The sequence below is a fragment of the Epinephelus lanceolatus genome, chromosome 8 (assembly GCF_041903045.1).
Source record: "Epinephelus lanceolatus isolate andai-2023 chromosome 8, ASM4190304v1, whole genome shotgun sequence".
NCBI lineage: Eukaryota > Metazoa > Chordata > Actinopteri > Perciformes > Serranidae > Epinephelus > Epinephelus lanceolatus.
Window position 1 is genome coordinate 17491926 of NC_135741.1, and position 12815 is coordinate 17504740.

The 12815-nt window shown below is 42.1% G+C and overlaps 1 protein-coding gene across 1 annotated transcript; it reads left to right on the top strand.

Annotated features, from left to right (window-relative positions):
- Positions 1–250: 250 nt before the first annotated feature.
- On the top strand, positions 251–11065 carry qars1 (glutaminyl-tRNA synthetase 1). The gene is made up of 23 exons (XM_033629955.2): positions 251–459; positions 811–961; positions 2244–2353; positions 2461–2536; positions 2632–2696; positions 2785–2838; positions 3185–3248; positions 3342–3416; positions 3557–3642; positions 3735–3821; positions 3898–3997; positions 4648–4726; positions 4812–5051; positions 5163–5255; positions 5359–5496; positions 6614–6701; positions 6792–6938; positions 7062–7163; positions 7270–7362; positions 7728–7855; positions 9993–10059; positions 10166–10291; positions 10397–11065. Exons 1-23 carry the CDS (start codon positions 349–351, stop codon positions 10445–10447), a joined length of 2331 nt encoding a protein of 776 aa, XP_033485846.1. The 5' UTR covers positions 251–348; the 3' UTR covers positions 10448–11065.
- Positions 11066–12815: the final 1750 nt, after the last annotated feature.

Genomic DNA, 12815 nt, shown 5'->3' on the forward strand with positions numbered 1-12815 from the left:
TAAACTTTATTATTTTAGTGTCTTCACGTCATGTTAATAACTATTAGAAATTACCGAAATGTCAATCTGATGCAACATTACAGATTCCGGGAGCCCTCCCTTACCGGTGTCAACACAACTGCCGATTGGCTCTTTTGCTCATAGTGGGCGGTCACTTTAATCAAACTCATTGACGATTGGTTAATACCATCCAAGCCCGCGGTTTCCTGTTGGCTAATATTTTTGTAGCTCATTTTTTCTTTGAAGTGTACAGGAAGTCGACCCTCGGTCTCTCTCGGAGAAGAAAAGTCGAGTGTGGAGGTGGCGTGTCCGAGTGGCTCTGATTTAGCCGGTGAATACGGTGTGATAATGGCGGATACGGTGGCACTTTTCACTTCCATTGGGCTCAGTGAGCAGAAAGCGAAAGAAACGCTGAAAAATGAAGCGCTGAGTTCCGCCCTGAGAGAAGCAATCATTCAGGTACGAGCCAACGTATGTGGGGCAATTCAACTTCCTGGAGAGGCAGCTGTGAAATGTGACTGACAGTCCCTTTATAGCTCACTTGTTTCATCCATACTTAGTTCTTCTGCACTTTTTAAAGGGGCTCTGACTAAAGGTTGAGAGGTGGCGTGCTTTGGATGTGTTTCTCATAACTTTTGGGTAGCTGTTGTGGCACGGTCACTACACTTTCATTTTCACATTCCTAAGGTTGTTTGCAAACTGTCTTATCAGTGATAACACGTACTGTATGACTGTAACACAGTCCATTGGCTGTTGAGATTTTGAAAGACAAGACGATTGACTCTGGTGTTTTCTCATTGGTTTTAACAGGCCCAGCGTGTCCGTGGGGCATCAGGAGTGGACAAAGCCATGGGTACATTACTGTACAATGTGGCCTCTCGCCTTAAAGACACCAAACGCCTGGCATTCCTCTCAGACAGTATAGCTCAGTGCAAAATCTGCACAGAGCTACAGCTGGCAGGTAATTTCTGACATTTGTGATATGTGGCAACCTGACCATACTGAGGTGTATCATCATGTATTTTTCTAACAGGTCATTTTCCAGACTGATCCCTAACACATGAAAACAGTTTTTATTAGTTCATTGCATTCAATGACCCACCACTGCTCACACACAAAATACAATGTGTTGTATACCTCAATTCAGTCAGGATTCAACATGATATGCATTTGGATTTTTTAGTGGGGCAAGACCTACAAAATCACCCTGCAGTCATTATGCATGCTACAAAAAAGAGCTATAAGGATAGTAAATGATGTCGGATATCGGGAACATACTAACAACTTGTTTATAAGTCACGTGCATTGAAATTAATGGATCTGGTGGAATTTAAGGCTGCACAAATAATGTGCAAAGCAAGAAATAATCAGCCTCCAGGCGATATACAGAAGCTGTTTTTGAACAGAGGAGGGTGTTGTAATTTAAGAGGAAAATTTAATGTGAAAAAATGTAGTGCTCACACCAACCCTAAAGGTATGTGTATATCTATTTGTTGTGGTGTGCTTCTGTGGAATGGACAAGAGAAAGAAATCAGACAAAGTAAAAATATCAGATAGTTTAATTTAATTTCTGTAGTATAAGAAATTAAAAATAGTGTAGTACAAAGTATAGAAGTGACTAAACTCAACTCAAATTTATTTAAAGCACATTTAAAAACAACTCACGTTGACCAAAGTGCTGTACAAAAAGAGCAGAAAGCACGCTGAAGGTGATAATGTTGTTGTTGGTTGTCTGTTTTTATATTTTGGGTATATGAAGACCATGAAAAGAATGGTTTAGTTGGGGGGATGGACGCTGGTGTGAGGAGTTGGGTTATGAGGTTGATTGTGTATTAATGGATCAGAGTAAAGCAGAGATAGGACTGGACAAGCAGTTTGCTTCTCCCCACTCCTTTTCAGACATTTAAATTAATGTTAATTTATGTTGCTTATACAAAATGTTTTATATGTTCACTGTTATTTTAATTCTTTAACATATACACTATGCATTACATGTTTGAAATAAAGTATATTCTATTCAACACATTTTATGAGGATAAAATGTGTTGTGAAAAATGCCCTGACATTAGATCTAATGCTTATTCTGAAGGAAGCATTGACAGCATTGAAGCAAGCAGACTGAATAAGTGCCAGCCTGATTATATGGACTGCTTTAATGAATGAGATAGGTTTGTAGACCTGACTGACTGAAAAAAAATGACTTCCTGCCCCTGGAATTTCTTCTCCCCCTCTTTTTTTTGTAGCTGCACTGGAATTTGTGAAGAGTCATCCTCAGGACCCCATCAACCAGAAGGCGTTTGAAGAGGCATGTGGAGTGGGTGTGGTCATCACACCAGAGCAGGTTGAAGATGCAGTAAGTGCACAGGCTTGCGTTGGCCGGAAGTATGTCTTTTTTTTTTTTTTTTTTTTTACAAGCTTTGCTGGGCGTGGTGTGTTCAGTGACAGTGGAATGTTGTGCAGGTGGAGTCAGTGATCAAGAAGCACAAGGAGCAGCTGTTAAAGGAGAGGTACCACTTCAACATGGGACTGCTAATGGGTATGATGCCGCACTTACCTCGTTAAATATTTGTCATACCATTAAAGCCTAGCACATGGAGAAAGTGTCTCACTGAGCTTTTGTGTCTGCTGCAGGAGAGGCACGCTCTGCCCTGAAATGGGCTGATGGAAAGGTTGTAAAAAACGAAGTGGACATGCAGGTGTGTATTGACAAAGAGAATATTATTAACTGAGACTGTCATTGTGATCGAATAGTGTTTGTAACTAACTCTAGCTTTGGTCTTAAAGGTCCTGCACCTGTTAGGACCCAAGACAGAGGCGGACCTGGAGAAGAAACCTAAGGTAACAAGCATCACATTATTTAAAGGAATAGTTTTATATTTTGGGGTAATATGATAGTAGTCCAGCACATAACCCTCTGTAAAATCACAACTTGTCATTTTTAAACTTTGCTTTTTGTGCAGATTAAACAAAATAAATATAAAGTGTTAAAAGGAGAACTTCAGAGGTGCTTGTTGGCGGATTTTGTTACCTTCGTCTAGAGCCAGCTAGCTGTTTCCCCTTGTTTCCAGTCTTATGCTAAGCTACTGGTTGTAGCTTCACATTTACTATACAAATATGACAGTGGACAGTCCCTTTTATCATTTACCAAAAAAACATCCGTGGTTAATATTTAATTCTTTTGCAGCCCCAGAAGGCCAAAGTCGCAGAGAATGAGGTAAAGGCGAAGAAGGAGGATGTGGCAGTGAATGGTAAGCAGCAGACAACGTGGACAGCAGATTAAAGTTAATTTAATTTTCTGTTTGTGTTTGGTGTTTTTTAAACTGTGCGTGTTGGTTGTTTAGGTGAGGTGATGTCTGGCGAGGGAAAGTCGCTAATGGAGCAGCTCAGAGGAGAAGCACTGAAGTTCCATAAACCAGGTGAGAGAGCACCACCTGAACTATGAGATGAAGTTGCATCTCTGCGTGTTGCTTTTTGTTTCTCACTCTCCATTCAAAGCAGTGAAAAGGATTTACTTTCTGTGTACGTTGATCTTTTATCCTCACCTTCCATCACACAGGAGAGAACTATAAAACTGAGGGCTATGTGGTCACACCGAAAACAATGGAATTGCTTAAAAAGCACTTGGAGTTCACTGGAGGGCAGGTACAAAAACTTTATGTGTTACATTTAGAGATGAAAAGCGTCGGTTTGAATGTGACTATGTGTATTGAGTTTTCTCCTTTCCTTTCCTGAAGATTCGGACACGTTTTCCTCCTGAGCCCAATGGTATCCTTCACATTGGACATGCCAAAGCTATCAACTTCAATTTTGGCTATGCAAAGGTGCGTGTTTGTCTGTCCTCTTATCATCAACACATGAACTGTTTAGTGTTTTTTTTAACTTTGTTTCTTCCTGTAGGCAAACAACGGGATTTGTTTCTTGAGGTATGACGACACCAATCCAGAAAAAGAGGAGGAAAAATACTTCACTGCTATCAAGGACATGGTGGAGTGGCTTGGTGAGTTTGATTTTTTTGATGTGATGAAGGCTCAAGCGAGGGATTGTTCTTGGGTTATTGTTCACCAGTGAGGGTAGAATGGAGCGTGGGATGGATCAGCAGTTTGGTACGGCTTCTGGTGATGTGGGCACTGTACTGGACCGTTGCCGTGAAGAGGGAGCTGAGCCAGAAGGCAAAGCTTTTGTTTTACTGGTCCATCTACGTCCCAACCCTCACCTATGGTCATGAGCTCTGGGTAGTGACCGAAAGAATGAGATTGCTGGGCTCAGCCTTAGAGATAGGGTAAGGAGCTTGAACATCCGGAGGGAGCTCTGAGTAGAGCTGCTGCTCCTTCATGTCGAAAGGGGTCAATTGAGTTGGTTCAGGCATCTTGTTAGAGGTGTTCTGGGCACGTCCCACTGGTAGGAGGCCCCAGGGCAGACCCAGAACATGCTGGAGGGATTACATATCTCATCTGGCCTGGGAACGCCGCCTCGGGGCCCCCCAGGAGGAGCCGGAAAGTGTTGCTGGGGAGAGGGACGTCTGGGGTGCTTTGCTTGGCCTGCTGCCCCTGCAACCTGGCCCTTGATAAGTGGTTGGAAATGAATGGAAAGCTTCAGGTACTCTACTCTTGAATATATTTTTCTTATCAGTATTCCTTTATCACACAGGCTACAAACCGTACAAAGTCACGCACGCATCGGACAACTTTCAGCAACTCTATGACCTCGCTGTGGATCTTATTCGCAGGTGGGTTGGGGAACTCTGCATGCATGATGTTAACTGTGCACATAATTGTAGATGATGCTGTATTCTTTTCTTTGTATTCTCTCAGGGGTCATGCGTATGTGTGCCACCAGAAAGGGGAGGAACTGAAGGGCTATAACGCTCCTCCATCCCCCTGGAGAGACCGACCCATTGAGGAGTCCCTGGTGTTGTTCGAGAGGATGAAGAAGGGGATATTTGCTGAGGGAGAGGCTACGCTCAGGATGAAGATGGTCATGGAGGACGGGAAGACGGACCCCGTGGCGTACCGGATCAAGTACACGCCGCATCACCGGACAGGAGATGAATGGTATGAAAACTTGAGCTCTTTTTTTCAGCCATGTAGTTTCATCTAAATACATTCTTTCTCACATGAATCTCACAAGTTTTATTAACATTTGTTTCTTATCTTTCTCTGCAGGTGCATTTACCCCACTTACGACTACACCCACTGTCTGTGTGACTCTATTGAAAACATCACACACTCACTGTGTACCAAAGAGTTTCAGGCCAGGTATAAACACCACGTTGTTGCTCAGCTGTATCATAATCTTTGTTAGAGGCACACAAGCGCATTCTTAATGTTCTGAATTGGTTCCTTGGTGTTTTTGTGACAGGCGTTCATCATATTTCTGGCTGTGTAATGCTCTGGATGTGTACTGCCCTGTGCAGTGGGAATATGGCCGCTTGAACCTCACCTACACTGTTGTGTCAAAGAGGAAAATCATCAAACTGGTAGAGAGTGGCGTTGTCAGGTAAAATGGCCACTTGTTTCCTGTCTGTTAGTTATATATTTTAATAATTTATATTGCTTTACTTTACAAAACAGTCTGTCTTGTAATGAATGTTAATAAAGGGCTATAAAAATTAGCTTTTTGGAAACGGCAGCGTCTCCGTTGTCATGTAAACTTGCAATATGTAGTTCCTCTGAAAACGGAGACTTTTCGCACATGCGCATTACGGTTCCAGTCACTAGGCACGCGTGAGAAAGTCGGCCATCACAACAACAATGCCGAGCTCTGTTTGTGCTGCTCACCCTGTTGATTTGAAGTGACGTGTAGATCTGTTACTGTAGCAACTCCACCTCATCCTCCATCCAGACAAAGTTCTCTGTGCATGCTTTCGCCATTGTGCCTTCTTTGTTTTAGGAAGGCGCTTCAGCGCAGGCGCATGGCGTCATGCCGTGGTGTTGCTTTGCAAATTGACACTGCCACCCATTGGCCTGGCGTGCATACTACAGCGTTTCCATTAGATTTTGCGGCTCCGTGTGAACGGGGATCGTTTCAATAGCGTTGTCATATAAACACAGAAGTTTTTTAAAACACAAAGGACAGACTTTTCCGTTTTTTGAGAAACCGTTGTCGTAGGTGTGAATGTGAGTGTGAATGGTTGTCTGCCTCTATGCATCAGACCTGTGATAGTCTGGTGACCTGTCCAGGGTGTACCCCGCCTCTTGCCCAATGTCAGCTGGGATAGACTCCAGCACCACCGTGACCCCGAACAGGATAAGCAGTTAAGGAAATGAATGAATGAATGAATGAATGACAGTAGCATGTGGCTCCTTACCTAAATGCCCTTACCTAAGTCACATTTACGTAACACGCTTAACAGCTTGATGAACTCATCAGTGTTATGAATACCCGGTGTGAAAAGGGCTTAAGTTCTCCCTAGCGTATTTAAAGTTATCACCACTTATTGTAATAACACCACAGAGCTCTTAACGCAGATAGATGAGTCAAACATCATGAATGCATTCAGACCATGTATCCTTCTCACTGTGGTTTGGTGTGTAGCATTTTCACCATTACATCTCATCTTAATGCCTCATAGAATCTGTTTGGTAACTGTAGCACATGTCTTTTCTGATCACAGAGACTGGGACGATCCCCGACTCTTCACTCTGACTGCGCTGAGGAGAAGAGGTTTCCCACCAGAGGCCATCAACAACTTCTGTGCACGGGTATGCAGAACAGACGGAAGGATGAAAGGGTGGACTGTGGAACTAGTAATTAAATGCTGTTGTGTAATGATATGTTACATCCGTTGGCAGGTCGGAGTCACAGTTTCCCAGACGACGACAGAGCCCCACCTCCTGGAGTCGTGTGTGAGGGACGTGTTGAACGACACGGCACCCAGAGCCATGGCTGTGCTGGAACCACTCAAAGTCACCATAACCAACCTTTCTGAGAGCTCAAAGGTTTGTTCCAAATATGTACACATTAAACTGCTCCCTGAGGACTTGTAACGTCCTGTATATTTGTACAGGATATTTATCATCACAGGCACTGAATCTTCCTGCTGTCTTCCTTTTCTGTCTCAGTCAGATGTGCGAGTACCAGACTTCCCTGCCAACGAGGCCAAGGGCAGCCACACAGTCCCATTTACACGCACAGTCTTTATTGAACAGAGCGACTTCAGAGAGGTAAGAAGGAACCATCCCCCACTGCCCAAAAAATAAATCTGACAGTATAAGTAACACACTGTCTTTGAGCAGTTTAAATATGATGATGTCTCCTCTCCTTTTGCAGGTGATGGAGAAGGGCTACAAGCGTCTGACCCCAGAACAGCCTGTAGGTTTGAGGCATGCTGGTTACGTCATCTCTGTCCAGAGGGTCATCAAGGTAAGACTTGTTTCAAGATGCAGTCAGACCAGAATTGCTAGGTGAAATTAACTTGTCAGGAGGTGAGAATCAGGCAGGACAGGAGCACTAAGTGTAAACCACAGGAACCAGCATGGCCAGCGGGCTACCAGCAGTTAAATTAATTAACACTTCCCTAATCAGATGCTAAGGCTTGCTGAGGGTGTGTGAATGAGAGGCACACTGTGAAGCACTTTGGGTAAAAGTGCTATTTCAATGCAGTTTGTTTTATGCCGTCCAACTAATGTTTGATAGTTTCCCCGGAGCTTATTACACTGAAATGTCAACACAGTGTGTGATCTTGGTATCATACGTGCTCAGCAGTGTTTGCTTCCCTTGTCTTTCAGGATGCTCAGGGTAAAGTGGTGGAGCTGGAGGTGAGCTGTTGCAGTTCTGAGACGGCAGAGAAACCAAAGGCCTTCATCCACTGGGTCAGCCAGCCGTTGGCATGTGAAGTGCGCCTTTATGAGCGACTGTAAGTCACAAATATCACTCACTCTCATTCACAGTCAATACTCCACGTAGAAAACTCACTTAAAGGTACGCTATGCAGGAATTGTCGGTTACTGTTTGTAAGCAGTGTTGCCAGCAAAAATCGATCCAAGATTCAGGTTTCGCCTCGCTATGTTTGCAATTTTGGCACATAGCTTCCTCTTGGATGCTTGCTGATTACAGTCTGGCACAATATAACTACCTTTTTGTAAAGTCCCAACCTCGCCTGCGCACTGCACCCAGGAACATTTTGACCACAGCAAAATAATAAGAAAACACAGGCAGAGTCTCTGCAGATAAACACAGCGCCACACACTTCTAGTGCATCGCACGTAATGACTGAGAGGGATTCTTTCTGTATGAGTCTATACATTGTTTCAGAAAATCCTGCATAGTGTATGTAATGGAAAATACAGCCTGATAAAGCCTGATCCTTTGAGTGACCTGATGTTCTGGCACAGTGGTTTTCAAACTTTTTGTGCCCAAGGCACACCAAAGGGCGAGCCAAAATCTCAGGGCACACCTATAGAGTGCCGAAGTCCTGCCCCTTCCGGTAGAGCTCATGGGACCTTAGATCAGAAAAAATATGAATGGCAGTGAATGGGGAGAGAAATATTATCTTTTGTTCCTGTTTGAGTTGCGACATGAAATCTAAATATGTTGTTAATGTATATAAAACATAAATGTTAAGGTCAAGAAAGTCGTACTTTGTGGTAAAACTGTTGAGATATAAGCTTTTTAATTATAAAGACTCAAGAGTACACAGGAGGAGGTCGCGTATGTGACGTCATAGCTTTCGCTCGCTTCCTGCAGCTTGGCCTCCCCGCTGAAATTCCACTGTTTTATGATTAATCGATTTATGATTGAAGATGTCTGTGTGTTTTGTGCCAGGTTGCAGTCACTCCATGCTGCTGGAAGCGAGCGAAGGCTATGACGTCACATACGCGACCGCCTCCTGTGTAATTTTTCTAATTACGTTTTTTTTTTTTTTTTTATTCAAAAGCTTATATCTCAACAGTTTTACCACAAAGCATGACTTTCTTGACCTTAAAATTTATGTTTTAAATTCATTAACGACATATTTGGATTTCATGTCACAACTCAAATGGGACCAAAAGATAATATTTCTCTCCTTATTCACTGCCATTCATATTTTTTCCAATCTAAGGTCTCATGAGCTTCACCGGAAGGGGCGTGACTTCGGCACTCTATATCTGTGATCAAAATAGCTTCTATAGGGATGTCGGTGGCTTAGTTGAAAGAGCAGGCGCCCCATGTACAAGGCTGTTGCCACAGTGGGAAAAAATTAAAAAAAACAATAGCTTCTATAAAGTGTGTTATCGCTCTTATCATGACATAAGACAATAAAAAAGAGAAAAAATAAGATAAGGTAGCTTTTGTGATACTGTCTACTGACTCTTTTCTTAGAACTCTTCGCTGGTGCTTTGTTGTAATTTGCTCCGTACAATGAAGTGATCCATTGTCTCACTAATGTTTTTTTCCTTTAAAATGTCATCACCCCTCACACTGGCTGCCAATCAGGGATTTTGATGTGTCACACACGTAGAATTCCTATGCAGGAAGGCCAACAAATAGGTTTCCCATGAAGGTTTTTTAAATTAAAGTACATTTTTCAGCTAGAGTTTGCCTCTTTATTAGGAAATGGGTGCACGCAACATACTGATACAGTCATTTCATAAATGTTTGTATCTGCCCAGTTGAATATTTCTATAACGATATCACAAAATTCCATGGCACACCATTTGAGAACCACTGTTCTGGCATATAGCCACGGTGTACTCATGAAGCAAGTGTGCAGTGTTTGCTTAAAGCTCATCAGCATGGACAGGATTCTGTGTATCAAAGATGCAGCAGCAGACTTTCTGCTTCCTTTGACAAGTTGCAGTCACCTATGTCACAGGTGACCTCGCTACAACTCTATTGAAGTCTTACTAGGACAAGGGGAGGTTGTCCATCTCGGGCAGAGACTCTGTTAAAGGTTGACTGTACCTGCTTGCAAGTGTGATAATAAAAATCAGACAGACACTCTTTGTTTGTGAGCCTTTATTACAGAAATGTCCACCACAGTGTACCTGTAACCAAAACGTCTGTTTTTGTAGATTCCTGCACAAACATCCAGAGGATCCGTCTGAAGTGCCCAATGGCTTCCTGAGTGACATCAATCCTGTGAGTTTTAACTGCACCCCTGTGACAGAAGTCCTGTTTACATCAGCTGAGACATTTCAGCAGGCGTAGTGATTGTTAAACATGTTTCCTCCTTTTTGTTGTTTAGAATTCCCTGCATGTGATCAGCAGTGCCTTAGTGGATACCTCAGTGAAGGGAGCAAAAGTTTTTGACAAATTCCAGTTTGAGAGAGTCGGCTACTTCTCCGTGGACCCCGACAGCACCGCAGATAAGGTACAGCAAGACCAAATAACTCAGGAACACTTGTGTTTTATTTTAAGCTGATTCAAGAAATGATTTGTATATTGATTTGTAACTGTAATCTTTCCTTCCCCGCAGCTCATCTTCAACAGAACAGTCACCCTCAAAGAAGACCCAGGAAAGATCTGATTGACTTGAGGTCAAGCTGCACTTCCTGCTTCCCAAGAGCCCACAGAAACATGTCCAAATTTTTGTATCACTTGAAGTGTAATATCAGTGAGGGCACAGACTGCTCATTCTGAGATTGACTCAGAATCAGATACTGTAATAATTACAAGTCCATATTTTTTAACTGCGGTTCTCTTTCACAGATCTGGCTAAAATTGGAAAATATATTTCTATGTCTTAACTGTGAAAACAAAATTACTACAGTATCACTGTGCTCAATCTCAGCCTCAGTCAGCCAGTGCCAGAGTCGTGTCGAGTCTTTTCTAATCTGCTGCATTAATATTCACTTGCAGTGTTTCTTCTTTGTTGAATGTATGCAACTCTGTTTACTGTTCAACAGTGACCTCATGTAAGGTGACTTCACATTGGCTCTCAGCTGGTGTTACACGAAGGAGATGCTCTCAAATGCCATTCATGAATTTCTTACAAAGGTGGTAGATCACTGCCAAACCATCATGTGTGTTTTTTTTAAGACTCAGAGGGGTGTACATGTGTCCTTTTGACAGGAGACAATAAATAATATGAAAAAAATCTGCAATGTCTGTGTTAATAAACTGAAGTTTCTGAGGCTGATGTCAATATTCTATCAGTCATATTTGAGATCATGATATGTTTACTGTCATAATCAAATGTTTGACTTTGTGTATGATGATCATTTGGTAACTATTATTGGTGTCTTCACTTAGTATTAAGTGTAAGGGTGTATACTGTACATGCAGTGTTTGGGAAGCTACTTTGAAAGCATAGCTTCACACTGGAAGAAGTTGAAGTATAGCAAAGCTACCCTCAGGAGAAATCTAGACTTCAAAAAGGTAGTTTCAACTTTTATAAATTATCAAATTGTCAATGTACGTGTGATTAAACAAACAAAAAAAAGTCACATGCCAGCAAAAAATGCCACCTGATAGAGTCTATTGCAAAAAGCGCCCCCTTGATCACAGGTCATACACAAACCAGAAAGATAAAAATCCCCCACTGTTCATGGCAGAGTGAAGGAATGTCCATCAGTCAGACCTGCCTTCCAGAAAGTAGAGTCCAGGTGGAGGTGATTGCACCATGCACGATTAACCAGTCGGTCAGGTAGCTTCTGAAATAGCATGCAACAACTTCTCTGAACCTTTGTTAATAAACAGCAATAACCAAAAGCCTACTTATGATGACTGGTTATGGTCAAAGGGGGTTTAATTACAGTAAAGAAACAATGGTAAAAATAAATAAATAAATTATTACTTTTTTGGCCCAAAACTGTTTATTTCAGTAATTTACTAGGCTACATGAACATCGACAAAAAGGGTTAATTTATAATAAAACTTCAGTTAAAAGCCTAGTCCCAATTAAATATCCCATCCCTTTTTACTAGCCTGGTGTGGCTACACATTTGACAAATAAATGCCTGTCTCAGTTAGATGCTCGATCTGGTTGCCAAGCAGTTATTTTTTTTCTGTTTTTAAGGGAGTCTTCAGATGTATAAAACTGGGTTGTTGGCTCCCTCAAATTATATGTCCATTCCTCAAATACCCTGTAAGTTATTCATATTCCTGTTGTCCATAAGGGTCCTTAGATCTTGGGGTGGCTGTAGCTCAGAGGTAGAGCGGGTTCAATCCCCAGCTCCTCCAGTCTGCATGTAAAAGCACCCTTGAGCAAGAGACTGAATGATTCCCAATGATAGACTCCATGAATGTGAATGTGTGTGTGAATGGGTGAATGTGACTCGGTAGTGTAAAAAGCGCTTTGACTGCTCGGATGACTAGAAAGGTGCTATAGACAAATGCAGGTCCATTTAGCATCAAAAGGGCTGTCTGTTGGAGCTAGATCAGATTAATGATTCATATCTGATACATTACCATGTTTTTATGGTTTAAATACATAATTTGAGCGTATATCCCGATCTTTGCTGAGCAACAGTTTTGTGTGAAAGGAATTAAAGGCCTGTCCCAAATATAGGCCTGTGATTTCAGTGACTTAAGTAAATAATAGCCTGGGCTATTAATTACAGTTTTACGGTAGCTACCTGAATCACTATGAAAATATGAATGTAGCTGAACTACCAGCAAGCTACTGCAAAATGTGGTTTAACTACCAGTTTAATTACATGTAGTCCACTGCTCCCATGACCTCACAAGTACAGAATGTCACTGATGATCTCACTAAGAAAAGTCTAATAACTGTAGGAAACAATAGGATATTGTGGGGGTGTCAAACTCATTTTAGTTCATGACCCACATATAACCCAACTTGATCTAAAGTGGGCCAGACCACTGAAACCACTGCATAGTCACCTATAAATAACAACAGCTCCAATTTTTCCCCTTTCTTTTCCTGTAAACAA

Excerpts from the sequence above, each read along its gene's own strand:
- qars1 (XM_033629955.2), top strand. The coding sequence starts at position 349 with ATGGCGGATACGGTGGCACTTTTCACTTCCATTGGGCTCAGTGAGCAG. Across the intron at positions 2,839-3,184 it reads ACCTGGAGAAGAAACCTAAG|CCCCAGAAGGCCAAAGTCGC; the intron begins GTAACAAGCATC and ends ATTCTTTTGCAG. Across the intron at positions 10,060-10,165 it reads TCCTGAGTGACATCAATCCT|AATTCCCTGCATGTGATCAG; the intron begins GTGAGTTTTAAC and ends TTTGTTGTTTAG.